Source organism: Oncorhynchus clarkii, chromosome 12, assembly GCF_045791955.1.
Source record: "Oncorhynchus clarkii lewisi isolate Uvic-CL-2024 chromosome 12, UVic_Ocla_1.0, whole genome shotgun sequence".
NCBI classification, from domain to species: Eukaryota; Metazoa; Chordata; class Actinopteri; order Salmoniformes; family Salmonidae; genus Oncorhynchus; species Oncorhynchus clarkii.
In genome coordinates this window covers 57,908,490-57,928,828 of record NC_092158.1, presented here as the reverse complement: position 1 = coordinate 57,928,828, position 20,339 = coordinate 57,908,490, and the positions used below count along the sequence as shown (strand labels likewise).

The 20,339-nt window shown below is 42.9% G+C and overlaps 1 protein-coding gene across 3 annotated transcripts in view; it reads right to left on the bottom strand.

The window, feature by feature from the left end:
* The window catches only part of LOC139422096 (calcium/calmodulin-dependent protein kinase kinase 1-like), a 128,321-nt gene that overhangs the window by 19,170 nt on the left and 88,812 nt on the right, over positions 1-20,339 (bottom strand). For all 3 annotated transcript variants that reach the window (XM_071173247.1, XM_071173246.1, XM_071173244.1), the window contains 8 exons: positions 19,711-19,732; positions 16,585-16,673; positions 13,051-13,250; positions 11,374-11,427; positions 10,922-10,995; positions 9,934-10,021; positions 6,715-6,843; positions 6,448-6,551 (listed from right to left, as the gene is read on the bottom strand). In XM_071173247.1, coding sequence (XP_071029348.1) covers positions 6,448-6,551; positions 6,715-6,843; positions 9,934-10,021; positions 10,922-10,995; positions 11,374-11,427; positions 13,051-13,250; positions 16,585-16,673; positions 19,711-19,732 — 760 coding nt within the window. The remainder of the gene's footprint in view (positions 1-6,447; positions 6,552-6,714; positions 6,844-9,933; positions 10,022-10,921; positions 10,996-11,373; positions 11,428-13,050; positions 13,251-16,584; positions 16,674-19,710; positions 19,733-20,339) is intronic.

The following is a 20,339-nucleotide window of genomic DNA, read 5'->3' as shown; positions in this document are numbered from 1 at the left end:
AGAGGCTGCTTCCTACATAGAGACTCACTAGTCACTTTAAACAATGCCACTTTAACAATGTTTACATATCTTACATTACTCATCTCATATGTATATACTGTATCGTATACTATCTATTGCATCTTGCCTATGCTACTCGGCCATCGCTCATCCATATATTTATATGTAAATATTCTTATTCCATACCTTTAGATTTGTGTGTATTAGGTAGATGATGGGGAATTGTTAGATTAAGATATATATATGTAAGATATATATATTGTTTTATAATACAAAACATACACATAGAAATGACAACATCACACAAACATCCACTACATCACACCTGCTCAGACCCACATGCGCCCCCCCCCCCCCCCCAGCATCACTCTCCACCACATGGCCTTAAACTACACCATTTTGTTTCTCTTTGTCACCCACGTACTTTCAACATGTAGATAATAAAGCATTTTACCTTCCCATTGTGTTAACGGAGGACATTTTTTCAAGATGATTGACAAGAAAAGTAGCATCAAACCTGCACCTCAAATGTTAAGTCTTGAAATATGCCGACAGATCAAAAGTAAACTCTTTCTATCTCTACCCATAACTTTTGGACTTTATAACATTCCCAGAAGGCATGGATTATTATAACTTGATGAAAAATGAACCTGGTAATATAATTTAATTTACTGTGGGCCTAAGATCTATGGCTTTAACCTTCTGAATGAATGATTATATTGAAGAAAGAATCCGCCTCTTATGAGTTCTGAGAGCCGATCCGTTACTCAACGGAATAACATCAATTTATTTAGCCTAATAGTAGGCTATTATTCCCCTTTTCCTGCATGAATTAATTTGCATGAATTAATTTGTATGCATGTCTATTCAACATTTAGCTAAAAAAGAAACCATGCCATGAATAATGAACAACATATTTTTATTTTCACAATGCAATGCATGTCACGCCCTGACTTTAGTTTTCTATGTTTTATGTATTATTTTGGTCAGGTCAGGGTGTGACGAGGGTGGGTATGCTTGTTTTCCCTGTCTAGGGTTTTTGTATATCTAGAGGTGTTTGTTAGTCTAGGTTTATTATAGGTCTATGGTGGACTGAATTGGTTCCCAATCAGAGACAGCTGTTTATCGTTGTCTCTGATTGGGGATCCTATTTAGGTTGCCATTTCCATTTTTTGGGTTTGTGGGTTATTGTCTATGTGTAGTTGCATGTCAGCACTAGGTCGATATAGCGGCATGGTTATTAGTATGTTTAGTGTTCTTTATTTCATTAAAGAAGAATGTATTCATATCACGCCTAACGTGACAATGCAGCACATTGACAACTCAAATCACTTTGAAAGACCCTTCTAATATTAGCTACTAAAACAATAACTTCAAAAACAGTCCATTCAATCACTCTGATTTCTTCAGATTGCTGTGCAGGAAAAGGATATCATCCACCGTGCCTGGTTGCAGGCTTGCAGCTGGCTTCTCTCTGAAACAACACATCCCTCTGTTGGTGACAATTTATCCTTTGGAACCAGACATCAACCAGGTGAAGAGTAGGCTGTTTGCTTGCCTCCAAGTCGAGTGTGAAGCGATAGCGGAACAACAAGATCCACAAGTATTCTTTCACAATAGCTGGCCTTATGTTATCTACAGTTTTGAGCTGGGAACTGTCCTACTCCATGGTGAATCCCACCCTCTCCACGAGCACCCACTCTTTGTTTATGTAATGGGCTGTAGGGCACAAGTATCCTTTTTCAAAAATCGTAAAGAAACAAACACCTCCATTAATTTACAAAAGGATAGTCTAACAGCTCAGATAGGTGTGAAAAATCCCCCAATTTGTGCCACAGTTCAGATTACCGATAGATGTTGCAGTCAGTCAGAGTTGAGTCATATTGTATAGTGTAGCCTAACGGACAAAAAGGGCAAACTTACAAGGTATTCAAGGCTTAAGTCCCATTTGGCTCAGTTGGTAAAGCATGGCACTTGCAACTCCACAGTTGTAGGTTTGATTCTTATGGGGGACCAGTACGAAAAAGTATGAAAATCGTTCTGGATAAGAGCGTCTGCTAAATGACTGAAGTTTTACATTTCTAACTCAATATCACAGACCTGATTTGTCCTAATGAAAAATGCATCAACCCCTACAAATATGTCAATCTATTATAATCCACATAATAATTCAAATGAAATGAGCTGTAGCGAGAGAGAGACTGTGTATGCTACAGACGATCAGAAAGAATGTGTCTTTAACCCTGCATTATAGTATAACTTATTATGAATGAAAGCCACGAATGAGTAAGTCACTCAGCCTGATGCTGAAAAATATAGCTGTCTGCGGTTCTGAAACAATCTTCAGTGCAGCATTGAATTGGCGCTTTTCCCTATATGTTACTATGTGCATAGTACCGAAGTCAAGCAGCATTTTGGTGTTGAGAACAACGCGGTAGAGGCAGCAGCGGAGAAACATCCCTTGCCTTAACCGTCTAAGAAAATTGAGGAGAGGAAACCCCAATTTAAATAGGTCTATAATTAAAAGCCTAACTGTTAAAAGGTGCCTGGCTTTATAAATCATAACCATATATATCGTCAGAAACAAGACAGATCCTGCTTCTGTTCCCTGTTTGAGTGTTTGTTTAATAGCCTACTGATTCTGTGAGCACCAAATATCTGGCTGTTTTTAATATTTTGCTATGCTGTAATAAAGGCTTTAAAAAAAATGTTAAAACAGACTTTCTGGTATTACTTAGAATGTATTTTGTGTTGTTTACGCTGTTCCAAGCAGGCAGAAAAATGATACTGTAATCTAACAGCACCTGTCGTTAACACATATTGTGCACACCAGCAGCAGCAAACCACCCTGCATACCACTGCTGGCTTGCTTCTGAAGCTAAGCAGGGTTGGTCCTGGTCAGTCCCTGGATGGGAGACCAGATGCTACTGGAAGTGGTGGAGGGCCAGTAGGAGGCATTCTTTCCTCTGGTCTAAAAAATATCCCAATGCCCCAGGGCAGTGATTGGGGACACTGTCCTGTCCTGTGCAGGGTGCTGTCTTTTGGATGGGACGTTAAACTGGTGTCCTGACTCTCTGTGGTCACTAAAGATCCTATGGCACTTGTTGTAAGAGTAGGGGTGTTAACCCCGGCGTCCTGGCTAAATTCCCAATCTGGTCCTCAAACTATCACGGTCACCTAATAATCCCCAGTTTACAATTGGCTCATTCTCCCCTGTTACCTGGTAAAATAATAGATACATTTAAAAAAACACAGCTGTTACTACTATACCCTTATTATTATGATCCTCATTATAATAAGTCATGTCAATTTCATTATAGTACTAGCCTTGTATAACAAACAGCGAGCTGTAGGCCAAAGTGCCCACCCTGTTTAGTCTTAATACCATAACTTTCTACTCATGAAGCCTCTTTAGTCATAAGAGTTCCACCTAGTTGACAGATATTTAGGAGACTTCATGAGCTGTTCAAGTAAAGAGTTACCAGGAGGTATCTTGATTATATAAAAAGGAAGCAAGTCAGTGGTTCCTGTGCCAGAGAGAAATTTGCTTTGGCGTTGTTCAAATAATGTTTAGAGATTTCTATATAATCAACCCATAAATAATCTAGACCTACATGCAACAGTGGCTTTTGTGCTTTTTACGATTTTACACAAGGCCTAATTCACATGGTATGCCTGAAAACTTAGAACCACAAGGCTAATAAATTATCAAATGTTCCTTTCGACTATTTCATGAATCTATATATTTTTATTTCAAGTTATCCCTTTGGAGCGCATGCAAAAGTGATTTAGAGTTGTTGAAAGAGAGTGACGAGTGTGTTCCGCTTCCATAATACTGTATGATTCAGAAATCAAATTCAAAATAATGTTATGCATGCCAACATTTAAGGCAATAATTAAGAGAAGGCAAAGTTATCATGTCAGGCAAAAATGATAGTTTTACCATTGCAATATTTGATGTACAGTCACATTCACTTTGATTGTCTGAAGTGTCCAGTAGAATTCACAACTGGCAATGCCTCATCTGGGCCAGGTGTAAATCGTTTGGCAAGCTATTGTTGCAATACAAAACAAGCCATCCACCCTTGATGGGCTATAAGCAGGACAATAGACTTGCTGAGTTGATTTCTATTTTTAGGGACTTGAAATGTATTAATGGACGTTTTAGGTATAGCTATACCTAGGCTACTGTAAAATGCATGCTCTTAGGCCTACAGCTCGATACAAGGCTACTAGTCTACTAAGCCTACTAATGATAATGACATGACTTATTATTATAATGATAACAATATGAATAATTGCAATAAGAAGAAGATCAATAAGGAGGATATGAGGAGTGAGTGATGTGTGCTAATTGCAGTATGTGTGTCTGTGTCAAACATGTGCTGCTAGATAAAACAAAAATAAATCAGACCGATTTTTGGTTAGGGTTTAGCGTAGGGTCGTCCCAAGGATCCCAGGAGGGTACTAACCCTAGTTAGCGGGCTAGATGGGGGTGGAAAAACGTGAATTGGATACTTTTTACATTTTTTGTTTCACCTTTATTTAACCAGGTAAGCTAGTTGAGAACAAGTTCTCATTTACAACTGCGACCTGGCCAAGATAAAGCAAAGCAGTGCGACAGAAACAACAACACAGAGTTACCCATGGAATAAACAAGCGTACAGTCAATAACACAATAGAAAAAAAAGAAAGTCTATATACAGTGTGTGCAAATGGCATGAGGAGGTAAGGCAATAAATAGGCCATAGTAGCAAAGTAATTACAATTTAGCAGATTAACACTGGAGTGATAGATGAGCAGATGATGATGAGCAGATGGTGTGTAAGTAGTGATACTGGTGTGCACAAGAGCAGCAAAGTAAATAAAAACAATATGGGGATGAGGTAGGTAGATTGGGTGGGCTATTTACAGATGGACTATGTACAGCTGCAGCGATCGGTTAGCTGCTCAGATAGCTGATGTTTAAAGTTAGTGAGGGAAATGTAAGTCTACAGCTTCTGCAATTTTTGAAATTTGTTTCAGTCACTGGCAGCAGAGAACTGGAAGGAAAGATGGCCAAAGGAGGTGTTGGCTTTGGGGATGACCAGTGAGATATACCTGCTGGAGCGCGTGCTACAGGTGGATGTTGTTATCGTGACCAGTGAGCTAAGATAAGGCGGAGCTTTACCTAGCATAGACTTATAGATGACCTGGAGCCAGTGAGTCTGGTGAATATGTAGCGAGGGCCAGCTGACTAGAGCATACAGGTCGCAATGGTGGGTGGTATAAGGCGCTTTGGTAACAAAACGGATGGCACTGTGATAGACTGCATCCAATTTGCTGAGTAGAGTATTGAAAGTTATTTTGTAGATGACATCGCCAAAATCGAGGATCAGTAGGATAGTCAGTTTTACTAGGGTAAGTTTGGCGGCATGAGTGAAGTCCCTGACAAGTGACAACCCATACACAAAAACGTAACTACGAAGCTCTACTTTGTAACCTGCTGTGTTTTTTTGTGTCTCTGAAAACAATTTAGTGACAGCTTGGGGAATACCCTTTGCAAAAAGCAAATATAACACCAGATTTCGAGGGCTACACTAAAGGGCTGTAATGTTAACGTTACCACAGAGTCGAACGTTATTAGATTTACATTTACATTTACATTTGGGCATAGGCATCCATTTATTGTCACGACACCCAACACCCTCCCGTGACAATTCAAGTAACATTATAAACTGGGTGCTTCGAGTACTGAATGCTGATTGGCTGACAGCCGTGGTATATCAGACCGTAAACCACTGGCATGGCAAAACATTTATTTTTACTGTTCTAATTACGTTGGTAACCAGTTTATAATAGCAATAAGGCACCTCGGGGGTTTGTGGTATATGGCCAATATACCACGGCTAAGGGCTGTATCCAGGCACTCCGCGTTGCGTCATGCTTAAGAACAGCCCTTAGCCATATACCCCAAACACCCGAGGTGCCTTATTGCTTAAGTGTATGGCCAGTGCGCATTGCTGTCACTTTATTGAGCTGGCAAGCGTCTGTCAACTCAGGACTCCACATAGAAACAGTAACAGCTAGTTCACAGTAGTTCACTCTCATCTCCTACTAGTGTAGTTGCGTTGGGTGATAGTATTCAGTCTTGCTGTAGGGCGCCAAGGCAAGATAAGCTTATAGCCATGTAAAGAGCACCCACTCCAGGACAAATAATGAAATGCGAAAAAAAAGTAAAATTCTACAAAAAATAACTTTTTTCCGAGCATTTTCTCCACATCTTAGATCAATCCTTCTTTTTTTGTTTACACCAATACAAATACAGTACATCTGTAAAAGCCTAATATCAGCCGTCAAAATAGGCTCCATGTAATATCTGTTATTGGGCGTGTAAGTCACAGAAGAGATATTATTGGTGGGTGACTGATAACTTGGCAGTTTGGGTGTTGGAGCTGTACTACTCACATAAGCAGGTTGCTAGGTGCAGACATGGACCTCTCCGCTCTACTCCTGGGACACTCATAGGGGTTACTGAAGGATCTCTTGCGCAGCATGGCCTTCACCAGGATCTGAAACACACACACACACACACACGACTTAGAATCAGATGATTCACACACAGACGTACACACACAGACCCATGACCATGCAAACACATGTTTGTACGTCCATGAAGGCAGGCAGACACAAAGGCATGCGTACACACACATACACACACTTCAGACTCCTTACCACGGTGGACAGGCTGGGGACAAACTTGACAGAGTTCTGCACCTCCTCTTCAGTGACCTCCACCACACTGCAGTGGTCCTCCTCTAGAGGCAGAGGATCACAACCATCCTGGGTCACCCACGGGTCCAACTGACGGAGACACACACAACCAGAATGTCACAATGATATGGTATGTGCTTGGGCACAACTGGACAAATCCTACCATGAGAGATATGCCCATGCAGAAGAATCTAAAGTTACTGTAAGATCCTTGTCAAATCATTACTGGAGACGTGGATGATAAGACAACCTAATGAGGCTTCCTGAAATGATGGAACAGGACAAAAACACAGAGAAAAGCAAAAAGACAAAGCACTCAGAAAGCCTAGCAGAGAGAGGGGGAATAACTATCAAAATCATCTATTGGCCAGACTCTAGAAATGCCTGATGCTGTAAACAGTCTTCTAATGGCTAAGGCTGTCTACTGTCAGGGATGCCGTCAGGAGAGAGAGAGAGCGAGAGAGTGAGAGAGAACGACACCAGGATGTCAGGTCTGGATAGTTCTTGCTTCCTCTATGTGTGTCAGTGGCTTTGAGTAAATTGAAGCATTTCATGGTAAGCTAATCAAAGATAGCAGCTAAGCCATTCTATTTTGATTTGAAACAGTCCATGCCCTTCTTTTCCATCCTTCTTTTTCTTCCTTCTTTCCTTCCTTCCATTATATTTCATTACCATGGCAATTTGCATTCAAAGGAATACAATAATATTTGAATATGATGATATCATAATCAAGCATAGCAAATTTTGTAGAGGTTTTAATTGAGAATGTTTGGTTGATAGGGGCCAATGTTTGTTTGGATATCAGTTTTTGTGGCAACAACCCCAAGACTAGATGTTAAACTTGTCTCTGCTATCAAAGATCATACATTTTTCCAAAATATACATAGCCCTTGCCCTATTCAGTAACCAGTGGAGGCGGCCACCCCCAGTCTCCCAGAGTTGTACATGGAGTAGTACCAGGATTTCTGGAACACATACAGTTGAAGTCGGAAGTTTACATATACCTTAGCCAAATACATTTAAACTCAGTTTTTCACAATTCCATTGACATTTAATCCTGGTAAAAATTCCCTGTTTTAGGTCACCCCTTTATTTTAAGAATGTGAAATGTCAGAATAATAGTAGAGAGAATGATTTATTTCAGCTTTTATTTTTTTCATCAAATTCCCAGTGGGTCAGAAGTTTACATACACTCAATTAGTATTTGGTAGCATTGCCTTTAAATTGTTTAACTTGGGTCAAATGTTTTGGGTAGCCTTCCACAAGCTTCCCACAATAAGTTGGGTGAATTTTAGCCCATTCCTCCTGACAGAGCTGGTGTAATTGAGTCAGGTTTGTAGGCCTCCTTGCTCGCACACGCTTCTTCAGCTCTGCCCACACATTTTCTATGGGATTGAGGTCAGAGCTTTGTGACGGCCACCACAATACCTTGATTTTGTTGTCGAGAAGCCATTTTACCACAACTTTGGAAGTATGCTTGGGGTCATTGTCCATTTGGAAGACCCATTTGCAACCAAGCTTTAACATCCTGACTGATGTCTTGAGATGTTGCTTGAATATATCCACATCATTTTTCTTTCCTTGCCATCTATTTTGTGAAGTGCATCAGTCCCTCCTGCAGCAACGCACCCCCACAACATTTTTTTTTGCTGCAAACCTCCCGCTTTTTCCTCCAAACATAACGATGGTCATGATTGCCAAACAGTTCTATTTTTGTTTCATCAGACCAGAGGACATTTCTCCAAAAAGTATGATCTTTGTCCCCATGTGCAGTTGCAAACAGTAGTCTGGCTTTCTTATGGCGGTTTTGGAGCAGTGGCTTCTTCCTTGCAGAGCGGCCGTTCAGGTTATGTCGATATAGGACTTGTTTTACTGTGGATATAGATACTTTTGTACCTGTTTCATCTAGCATCTTCACAAGGTCCTTTGCTGTTGTTCTGGGATTGATTTGCACTTTTCACGCCAAAATACGTTCATCTCTAGGAGACAGAACGCGTCTGCTTCCTGAGCGATATGATGGCTGCGTGGTCCCGTGGTGTTTATACTTGCGTACTATTGTTTGTACAGATGAATGTGGTACCTTCAGGCGTTTGGAAATTGCTCCCAAGGATGAACCAGACTTGTGGAGGTCTATAATGTTTTTTCTGAGGTCTTGGCTGATTTCTTTTGATTTTACCATGATGTCAAGCAAAGATGCAGTTTGAAGGTAGGCTTTGAAATACGTCCAGAGGTACACCTCCAATTGACTCGAATGATGTCAATTAGCCTATCAGAAGCTTCTAAAGCCATGACATAATTTTCTGGAATTTTCCAAGCTCTTTAAAGGCACAGTCAACTTAGTGTATGTAAACTTCTGACCCACTGGAATTGTGATTACAGTGAAATATAAAGTGAAATAATCTGCCTGTAAACAATTGTTGGAAAAATGACTTGTGTCATGCACAAAGTAGATGTCCTAACCGACTTGCCAAAACTATAGTTTGTTAACAAGACATTTGTGGAGTGGTTGAAAAACTAGATTTAATTACTCAAACCTAAGTGTATGTTAACTTTCGACTTCAACTGTACATATCCACATTTATGTCTATGCTCCAGCACAACATCCAGTCCTTTTATGAGTACTTCTGCCAGCTTCAAGCCTTCTAATATAGGGAGCTGATGCGGAGGGCCGACTTTGAAAGAGAGGCCCGCATGCACCCAGTGATACAGAAAATAAAGGCCTGGTCTGACTCTGAGGACACTGCTGAAGAACAGGAAGAGGTCGTGGCGCCTCCACAGATGAGGCAACATGGGAACTCTGACGAGCAGTGGCTCTTTTCTGATGAGGAGATGGAGGAACTGGAGGCCATACCCACACCCACACATAGCCCCTGGAGAGAGATGATCCGCTGACAACAGATCAGATTACAAGTTAGAACTCGTAGGGAGAGTGGATTCAGCCTTCACCTTTAGTTTTGGGACTTCGCTTACTTGCACTTGTGTGTGATCTTTAACACTAAGGACAGCTGTTGATCTGGCAATCTACTGGGAGAACACGTTCAGTCATGTTCATGACCCATTCAGCACTGCCTGTTAATGAGTCCCATTGAAACTACCTTATGCAAGTAACCTCCTACAGTACCATTCGTCTAAGTAAGGGGGATGCCGGTGGAGCCCTGGACTGGTTTCTCCTCCCCTCACCTTGATCTCAGGTATGGTGATCCTGGTGTCAGGGTTTTTGTCCAACATTTTCAGGATAAGAGTCTTCAACTCCTCACTGATCTCTGGCCTACAAGAACACAGACACACAGACAGGGGGGGGTTCGACAGTTCTGTTAACAGCAGTTATTGATCACGTAAACAATGAACAGAGGTAAAAATCCTCCAACAGTATCCATCTTAAATAATGACAGTGGTGGTAGCTAAGCTAACCCAGGCAGTGTTGTTGTAAGGTGTTTGCATTGAGATGAGCCCGTTATGTAATGTGATGTTGTTGTGTTAGGGGGACTAGGGAGCAGCATGCTATCTTCCCACACAGAACAGCTAAGGGTCCACACCAGACGCACGCACGCATGCACAGAGACTATTTCATTAAGCTGGGGATGACAAGATTACATGTCCTACACAGACAGGGAGACTATTTCATTAGGCTGGGGATGACAAGATTACATGTCTTCCCCACACATACTCCAGCTGACACTCTCGCTGTGTTCCTCTCTCTGTCTCCCTCTCCCGTCTGTTTTTATCTAACTCTTCTTCTTTCTTTCTCGCCTATACCGGACACAGAGAATTAGAATTTGCCTCCAGGCTACTTTTTGTCTGGCATTGGGTGTTTTTTCAGAGAGTGAAGGATATAAGAGGATAGAGTGAATGAGAGAGAAGGAGAGAAGAGGAGAGAGGAGACTGGGAGTGAGTGTTACAGTCTGCAGGTAACCACTACTGACACTCCGGTTTGGCTTCAGAGGATCTGTTTTTTTTTAATCACATTCAGTTGACAGAACACTAGGAACATCACCATACTTTTGAAGGGTGTGTGTGCTTGTGTGAGAGTGACTCCTCTGAGCAACACCTAAGTTGGCAGCGTCGGTTTCAACTCTGGGATGTCTGGAACATCAAGTCTGTCTCATTTAATAAAGAGGACGGAGGGGTGATGGAGTAATGGGAAAGAGAGAGAAAAAGAGAGACTTACGACTCTGGGAACTCCACACATTTAGTCCTGATCTTATTGTGTAGAACCAGGATGTATTCATCAATGAACGGACACTGCAAGTTGAAAAGCGAAAAGAGGAGAGGACAGACGAGGAGAGGTAAAAAAAGTGAGCGTTATAAGTTATAATTAAAATTCTAAGAACATCCTGGGGGCAAAACAAATCTGTATTCCTAGGTAAGAGCATAAATGTGATGTGAACCAGATTGCACTAAAATGAAATGCTAAATGTTCCACTGTTCCATTAGACGTCTGTGAGTTATACAGAGGGGCCAACTGTGCTAGCAGAGACTCATAACTATCTATACATAGGAAAAACCCCTCTTCCACCACTTCTCCCATAGAATGTCACTGAAAAAAATAATGTTTGGTGGCAGGCTGGGAAGTAGTGAAAAGAAGAGAAAATGGACACAGAAATCAGCTGGCTTGCTTACCTTCCCAAACACAAAGCAGTAGACAGTCACTCCCATGGCCCATACATCCAATGCCTGAAAAACAATAGCAGTCAAACGGTAAGAGGAGCTGTACCAGTGAACACATAGAGAAACACAGACTCATAGACTCAGAATAAGATTACACAGACAGACATACAGACTGACAGACAGACACAAAAAGACACAGACAGGTAGATACAGACAGATAGACAAGCACTCAAGCACACACCCACACACACAGACACACCGCTCATACCACTTTCCAAGTCCACTATCAGCCCAACGAGTGTATCTCTAGGGACCTTTGCAGGGCAATCAGATAGGAAACAGAATCAGAGAGCCAATCGAGCCTCAGCCTGCAGCCATCCATCAGTCTCATTCCTGCCCTGCTCTCTCTCTCTCTTCACCCCCCCCCCTCTCTCTCTCTGTCCTCGATCTAACAGCTGGGTTCCAATGTGCAGCACACTGACTGACCAGGACACTCTCTCTCTCTGCCTAATTGGCTTGCTTACTGGCTGGCACTATGATTGATAAACCCTGCCCTCTGACCCCAGCCACTCTATCACACAGCCTATCTTCTTTCACATGGCTCATTAGAGCACTGCACAGCCAATCTCTTCTATACAGATACAGACAGGCTACTGCAATTTCAGAGCGACTGAGAGAGTGGCTTTTGTTTTGTGTGCTTTTAAACATCGTCCACTGAAATCAAATAATTTAGATTGTGTTTTGCTGCTGAGTATAGAATTAGCAGACGTCAATGATACAGTGTTTGCTCTCGAACAAGGCTCGGGGACTACTTGACAAATCAGAACAGGAGTGGCACTTGTACAGCACATGTTCCCTGAAGACAGACAGAAGGAAGGCTAGTGGCCTAGAGCACTTGTCTCCTACCCAATTCATACTCTGCTGACAGTTTTGCCTGTCGTGCAATTTTCTGTTCCAAGTTCTCAGTTGCAGGCAGGGTCTTCCTGTCCGTGACCAAACCCATCAAATCAAACGGCCATTCGGGGATTATCCAGAAAAAGGCCTGAAAATGAATTAGTTATCTTATATAAAAGCGGGTGGGCTGATTAAATAGAAGCCCAAAGAGATGAGCTGTCAGTCAGAGCAGCACAAATATGCTGATGTGTGTTGTGCTGCCTAGTGATGGACTCTGCTCTGCTCCTCTCCTCTCCTCTCCTCTCCTCTCCTCTCGTCTCGCTGCCTGACGCTTGTTGCTAAAGTATGCAGGGAGGGGCACGGAAAGAGAGCGAGAGATAGAGAGCGAAGGAGGGAGAGAGGTAGGCTTCCTCCTGGCATCGTTGGCCCCACAAATGCTCTCCTCTCCTTCCCTCTCTTCTCCTATCCTCCCCTCCCCTCTCCTCACCCACCGCTCTCCTCTCTGCTCCACTTTGACTGGCGGCGGCTCATTTTAATTTCATGGTTTTTATTCCTCTTCCTCCTGTTTTGCCTCCTGTTCCTCAGCTTGTTCCATGGCTCGGCTGGCTACAGGCCAACATCTACTGCAACCGATGCTGCCAACCCTTGAACATCCACAGCTCTATATAAACAGCCTGGGAAATATACATTCCCCATGTTAGCAAAAATATTGTACTGCAACGAGAAAGCACACACACATACACACACACACACACACCCACCCCTCTCCCACACACACACACTCTTTGACCATACCTTTCCACTGAAGCTCTGGTGGATATCTGACAGGGTCTCTGGGGCCATGAAAGCAGGAGTCCCAGCCGTAGAGGAGAGCAGGGCATCGTTGCCCTCAAACTGGTTACTGACCCCAAAGTCAGCAATCTTCACATGGCCGTCATCCCCCAGCAGCACGTTAGCAGGCTTAATGTCCCGGTGGACAATCTTCTGGTAGTGCACTGAGGAGAATGGAGAGAGAGAGAACGAGAGATAGGCATTTTACAGGGTATTCTAGCAAAATAGCACCTTGTAGAACTTAGTATTCCATGGGCCTGCACCTGACCATTATGATTTGGCAAAGATCCAGCATTTTCTGGGGTCAGAAAATTGCAGGGCAATGCTAGTAAGGGGGGAAAGTGTGAGTGTTACTTCACGAAAGGCAGTATTTTTTGCCTTTCATGAAGTACTCTTTGAAGAGGTAGGTAGGGTTTTAGATGGATGGACAGGGACTCTGCTGTCCTAGCTTCAGAGTGAAGCTGGTTCCATCATTGGGGTGCCAGGACAGAGAAGAGCTTTGACTGGGCTGAGCGGGAGCTGCCAAGAGACCAGAGGTGTCAGAACGGAGTACTCGGGTTGGGGTGTAGGGTTTGAGTATAGCCTGAAGGTAGGGAGGGGCAGTTCCTTTTGCTGCTCCATAGGCAAGTACTATGGTCTTGTAGTGGACGCGAGCTTCGACTGGACCCAGTGGAGTGTGCGGAGTGACATGGGAGAACTTGGGAAGGTTGAACACCGCATAGCAACGATAGAAGAAACCGTGTGAGGATATGACGGAGCTGAGTGACTTGGTGTATAGAGAGAAGAGGAGAGGGCCACCAACCGAGCCCTGGGGGACACCAGTAGTGAGAGTACATGGTGCAGACCGAGATCCTCCCCACGTCACCTGGTAGGACTGGCCTGCCAGGTAGGATGCAATCCAAGAGTGTGTAGAGCCTGAGACGCCCAGCCCTGAGAGGGTGTAGAGCAGGATTTGATGGTTCATGGTGTCGAAGGCAGCGGATAGATCTAGGAGGATGAGAACTGAGGAGAGAGTCAGAATTGGCAGTGTGGAGAGCCTCCGGGATACAGAGGTGCAAAGTCTTGGTTGAGTGACCCCCGTCTTGAAGGTTCCTGGTTCCGTCCGGTCAAGATCGTTCTGAGAGAGATAGCGAGAGAGTTGGTCCGAGACAGAATGCTCAAGTATTTTGGAAGGAAAAGAAAGATGGGATACCAGTCTGTCATTTTTTGATGTCAGATTGATCGAGTGTTGTTTTCTTGAGGAGGGGAATGGTGACTCTAGCTATTTTGAAGTGAGAGGAGATGCAGCCAGTGGTCAGGGATGAGTTGATGAGGAACGTGAGAAGGTCTCCAGAGATGGTCTGGAGAAGGATGGGTTGGGTCGAGTGGGTAGGTTGTTGGGCGGCCGGACTTCACTAGTTGCAGGATTTCATCTGGAAAGAGAAAAAGGTCAGGAAGGTAGGGCAGGAGAGGAGGGCCGAGCCGGCTGGGAAGAAAGTGCAAGTCATAAGATGCAGAACGGGAGCAGAGTAGGGTCGAAGAGGCAGAATCAGGAGACAGGAGCTCCTCTACTTCTAATACCAGGCAAATAGGAAGACATCTTACTCATTATACATTTTAGTCATTTGGCAGATACTCTTATCCAGAGCAACTTACAAGAGCAATTAGGGTTAAGTGCCTTACTCAAAGGCACATCGACAGATGTTTTACGTAGTTGGCTCATGGATTCAAACCAGTGACCATTCGGTTACTGGCCCAACACATTTAACACCTACAGTGGGGCAAAAAAGTATTTAGTCAGCCACCAATTGTGCAAGTTCTCCCACTTAAAAAGATGAGAGAGGCCTGTAATTTTCATCATAGGTACACTTCAACTATGACAGACAAAATGAGAAAAAAAATCCAGAAAATCCCATTGTAGAATTCTTTATGAATTTATTTGCAAATTATGATGAGGTGCTGGGTTTGCGCCAGACATTGCGTTTTCCTTGATGTCCAAAAAGCTCAATTTTATTCTCATCTGACCAGAGTACCTTCTTCCATATGTTTGGGGAGTCTCCCACATGCCTTTTGGTGAACACCAAACGTGTTCACTTACTTTTTTCTTTAAGAAATTGCTTTTTTCTGTCCACTCTTCCGTAAAAGCCCAGCTCTGTGGAGTGTACGGCTTAAAAAGGTCCTATAGTCAGATACTCCAATCTCCGCTGTGGAGCTTTGCAGCACCTTCAAGGTTATCCTTGGTCTCTTTGTTGCCTCTCTTATTAATGCCCTCCTTGCCTGGTCCCTGAGTTTTGATGGGCGGCCCAGATCATGTGACACTTAAATAAAGTCCACCTGTGTGCAAACTAACTAATTATGTAACTTCTGAAGGTAATTGTTGCACCAGATCTTATTTAGGGCGTGAATACATATGCACGCACCACTTTTCCGTTTAAAATGTTTTACTTTTTTTTGAAAACAAGTCATTTTTTTCATTTCAGTTCACCAATTTGGACTATTTTGTGTAAGTTCATTACATGAAATCCAAATAAAAATCTACTTAAATTACTGGTTGTAATGCAACAAATGTAGCCTTTGTTTCTGAAATCACCATTACAAACTAATTAACTTGTCATTTTTTCAGATTAAGTGTTTGAGTTAGTAATGAGATCAAACAGGAGCTAGTTTTTGGTTCTACCTGGAACCAAAAAGGGTTATTCAAAGGGTTGGTTCTCCTGTGGCGACTGCCGAAGAACCCTTCTAGATAGTACCTTTTTTCTAAGAGTGTAGCCCAAGCTTTGCCATGCTTCTACAGAAGCCTACAGAGCACATTAGATTGGATTATATTGTCCTCCAAGAAGGAAATTAATTTCCACATGCTTGTACATAAACATAGAGACCAACAACAAACCCATACACCCAATCATAACATTTACAATAACAAACCAAACCAAATTCCCCTACTGTATAGAGAGCATACACTTCCTACGTAGCCCATTCTCTACAACGCTACTACAGTACAGTTTACCTATTGATGTACTGATTGTGCTCATAGCCCTGTGAGCCAGACCACACTCAGGCTAAAATGGCCTTAGAAAAGCCCTAATTGGTTATGAGCTCAATGGCGCTGAGGGGAGATTGTGTGTGACACACCAGAACAGAGAAGCTCTTTGGAACCTGAACATACTGTGGCTGGATGGGAGATAGATGAGGGATGAGTGGAAAACACAAAGAGGGGGGAAATGGAATCGGAAATCTACCAGGCACACTGTTCAACGCTGTTCAGTTTAATGGAGGCAGTGGTGGTGTCTGGCTTGCCTCTCCACTGAGATTGATATGAGGGTAGTGGGGTAGTCTGGTAGCTCAGAGCGAGACCCTCGGATGGTACCTACAATCATGTATACATGTATGTGGGTCCTTACAGCGCTCCATGCCCAGGATATTGAGAACGATCTCTCTCAAGGAGGGGTGGAGGAGCAGTAAGGGAGGAAGAGGGGAGGAAGATGAGAGGAGAGGGAGGAGTATGATGCTGGTACTCACAGTACTCAATGCCCAGGACAATGTCTCTGAAGTAGAGGCGTGTTTGCTCCTCAGTGAAGGGGCTGTCTGTGGGGACCTCCATCACTGGACTGGGACCGCATCAGGAACCAACACACAAACACACAGAGAGAGTTAGCGAGAGAAAAAGACAGAGAGAGAGAGAGAGAGAGAGAGAGAGGGATAGAGACAGATATCTCTTTCCCCTTATTCTTTTCCTTTCCTCTTTTTCTCCCTCTCTCTGTCTGAGTAACAGTTAAATAGGCAATAGGTGGATTAGCTGGGAAAAGTTTCCCTTCCATTGAAGCAAAATGTCTTGATTCAGAAATAACTCCCCCATGCGACAACCTCTATTTCTTCTGTTTTCTTCATAATGTCATAAAGCCGTTAGCTACACATCAAATTGGCTTCTTTGTGATAGAAACAGGGGAATCATATTACTAATAGCTGATAATGTGCTGTGAAAGTCCTGCCTACTTCCTGGAACATGTCCCATACTGTTTTTGAATGGGATTAACAAAAGGTTTTACCTTTTAAACCTACTGTTTATAGCATTTTAATGATAATACTTTTGAATCTCATTCAAAAACAATATGAGATATAATCCAGGAAGTAGGAGGGACTTTTGTAGAGTATAGCTGATATTAATATTACATTTGCGTCTTTGGTGTCCAAAGCGTCTATGGGTCCAAAATGTCTTTGGGTCCATTTTTCTACAGGAAGGGATGTAGAGTGTAGAAAGTGTAGAGAAAACCTGGTGCACTGGTGTAGTGCTAATACCACTGATAATAACTGTCAAGTGTAAAACATAAGCACGTAATGAATCCCTCTGGTGAGAGAGAGAGAGAGAGAGAGAGAGAGAGAGAGAGAGAGAGAGAGAGAGAGAGAGAGAGAGAGAGAGAGAGAGGGGGGAGCAGTGAACAAACACAGGAACTACATCAGCTTTGAGTAATGAAGGAGAACACCGGAGAGAGGGAAGAGAGGAGAAGGGGGATGAGGGGAAAATGGAAGAGGGGATGGCAACCTGGTCTCAGAGCATTTCATATTATTCTGTATGTAAATCCGAGCAGTGGTGGAAAGTACTTAAGTAAAAATACTTTAAAATACTACTTAAGTAGTTTTTGGGGTATCTGTAATTTACTTTATTATTTATATTTTTGACAACTTTTACTCCACTACTTTCCTAAAGAAATGTACTTGATGTACATTTGGCTACCCGGTTCAATGCTAATTGTCCGGGTAGCCATTTGATTAGCTGTTCAGAAGTCTTATGGCTTGGGGATAGAAGCTGTTAAGAAGCCTTTTGGACCTAGACTTGGCACTCCAGTACCACTTGCCGTGCAGTAGCAGAGAGAACAATCTATGACTAGGGTGGCTGGAGTCTTTGACAATCTTTAGGGCCTTCCTCTGACACCGCCTGGTATAGAGGTCCTGGATGGCAGGAAGCTTGGCCCCAGTGATGTACTGGGCCGTGCGCACTACCCTCTGTAGCGCCTTACGGATGGATGCAGAGCCGTTGCCTTAACAGGCAGTGATGCAACCAGTCAGGATGCTCTCGATGGTGCAGCTGTATAACTTTTTGAGGATCTTAGGACCCATGCCAAATCTTTTCAGTCTCTTGAGGGGAAATAGGTGTTGTGGTGCCCTCATCATAACTGTCTTGGTGTGTTTGGACCATGATAGTTTGTTGGTGATGTGGACACCAAGGAACTTGAAGCTCTCAACCTGTTCTACTTCAGTCCTATCAATGAAAATGGGTGCGTGCTCGGCCCTCCTTTTCCTGTAGTCCACGATCATTTCCTTTGTCTTGATCACGTTGAGGGAGAGGTTGTTACTACACTGACAGGTGTAGACCTCCCTATAGGCTGTCTCATCGTTGTCGGTGATCAGGCCTACCACTGTTGTGTCATCTGCAAACTGTGGAGTGCAATAGAGATTGCGTCATCTGTGGATCTGTTGGGGCAGTGTGCAAATTGGAGTGGGTCTATGGTTTCTGGGATAATGGTGTTGATGTGAGCCATGACCAGCCTTTCAAAACACTTCATGGCTACAGACATGAGTGCTATGGGTCGGTAGTCATTTAGGCAGGTTACCTTCTTGTTCTTGGGCACAGGAACAATGGTGGTCTGCTTGAAACATGTTGGTATTACAGACTCAGTCAGGGACAGGTTGAAAATATCAGTGAAGACACTTGCAAGTTGGTCAGCACATGCTTGGAGTAACGTCCTGGTAATCCGTCTGGCCCTGCGGTCTTGAGAATGTTGACCTGTTTAAAGGTCTTACTCATATCGGCTATGGAGAGCGTGATCACACAGTCATCCGGAACAGCTGCTGCTCTTATGAATGCATCAGTGTTGCTTGCTTCGAAGCGCGCATAGAAGACATTTCGCTCATCTGGTAGGCTAGTGTCAGTAGGCAGATCGCGGCTGTGCGAGAATGTGATATATTACATTTCATATGGTATGTATTCATTTGTGGGAGTCCATCACCCATTTGGTATGAGATGTTACGAATTACAATTCGTATTATATGTTACGAATTCGCAAAACGTACAATATGTTACGAATTAGCAAAACGTACAATATGTTCAGAATTTGCTAAACTTATGATATATGTTACAAATTTTGCTAGGTTGCTAATGTCTGCTAGCTGGCTAACGTTAGCGAGGCTAGAGGTTGGTGTTAAGGTTTGGGATAAGTTTAGGAGTTAGGTTAAATGGTTACGGTTAGGGGAAGGGTTAGCTAAAACGGTTACATTTAAGGTTAGGGAAAGGGTTAGCTAACATGCTAAACAGTTGCAATGTAGCTAAAAAGTAGTAAGTAGTTGAAAAGTTGCAAATTAGCTAAAGCATAAGTTGACCATAATGAGATTCAAACTCCCAACCTTTGGGTTGCTAGATGTTCACATTATATGCCCCAACCATTCACCCCGACCAACCACTCTAGTTTTGTTTTTGCATTAAGTAACCATATGTCTTTTGTAACCATACCAAACATAACATATCATACTAATTTAAGTATCCTGAATTTACGTGTACATGTTCATGCACACGTGTTCATGTCTAGTCTATGAGACCAGGATGGGGGTGGGGACCAGGCTTTACTTATTGTTGGAGAAAGTGCTACTCACCCCTTTGGCATCAAATCAAACACTGCAGGAGAGGGAGAGAAGAGAAACACATCAGTCTACATACGGTGCATTCAGAAAGTATTCAGACCCCTTCCCTTTTTCCACATTTTGTTATGTACAGCTTTATTCTAAAATTGATTAAATAAATAAAACATCTCATCACTCTACATACAATACCCCATAATGACAAAGATAAAACAGGTTTTAGACATTTTTTGCAAATGTATTAAAAATAAAATGCATAAATACCTATTTACATAAGTATTCAGACCCTTTGTTATGAGACTCAAACCAAATCAAATTGTATTGGTCACATACACATGGTTAGCAGATAATGCGAGTGTAGCGAAATGCTACACTCGAACTTGAGCTCAGGTGCATCCGGTTTCCATTGATCATCCTTGAGATAATTCTAGAACTTGATTGGAGTGCACCTGTGTTAAATTCAATTGATTGGGCATTATTTGGAAAGGCACACACCTACAGTTGACATTGCATGTCAGAGCAAAGACCAAGTCATAAGGTCGAAGGAATTGTCCGTAGAGCTCCGAGACAGGATTGTGTCGGGGCACAGATCTGGGGAAGGGTACCAAAACATTTCTGCAGCATTGAAGGTCCCCAGGAGCACA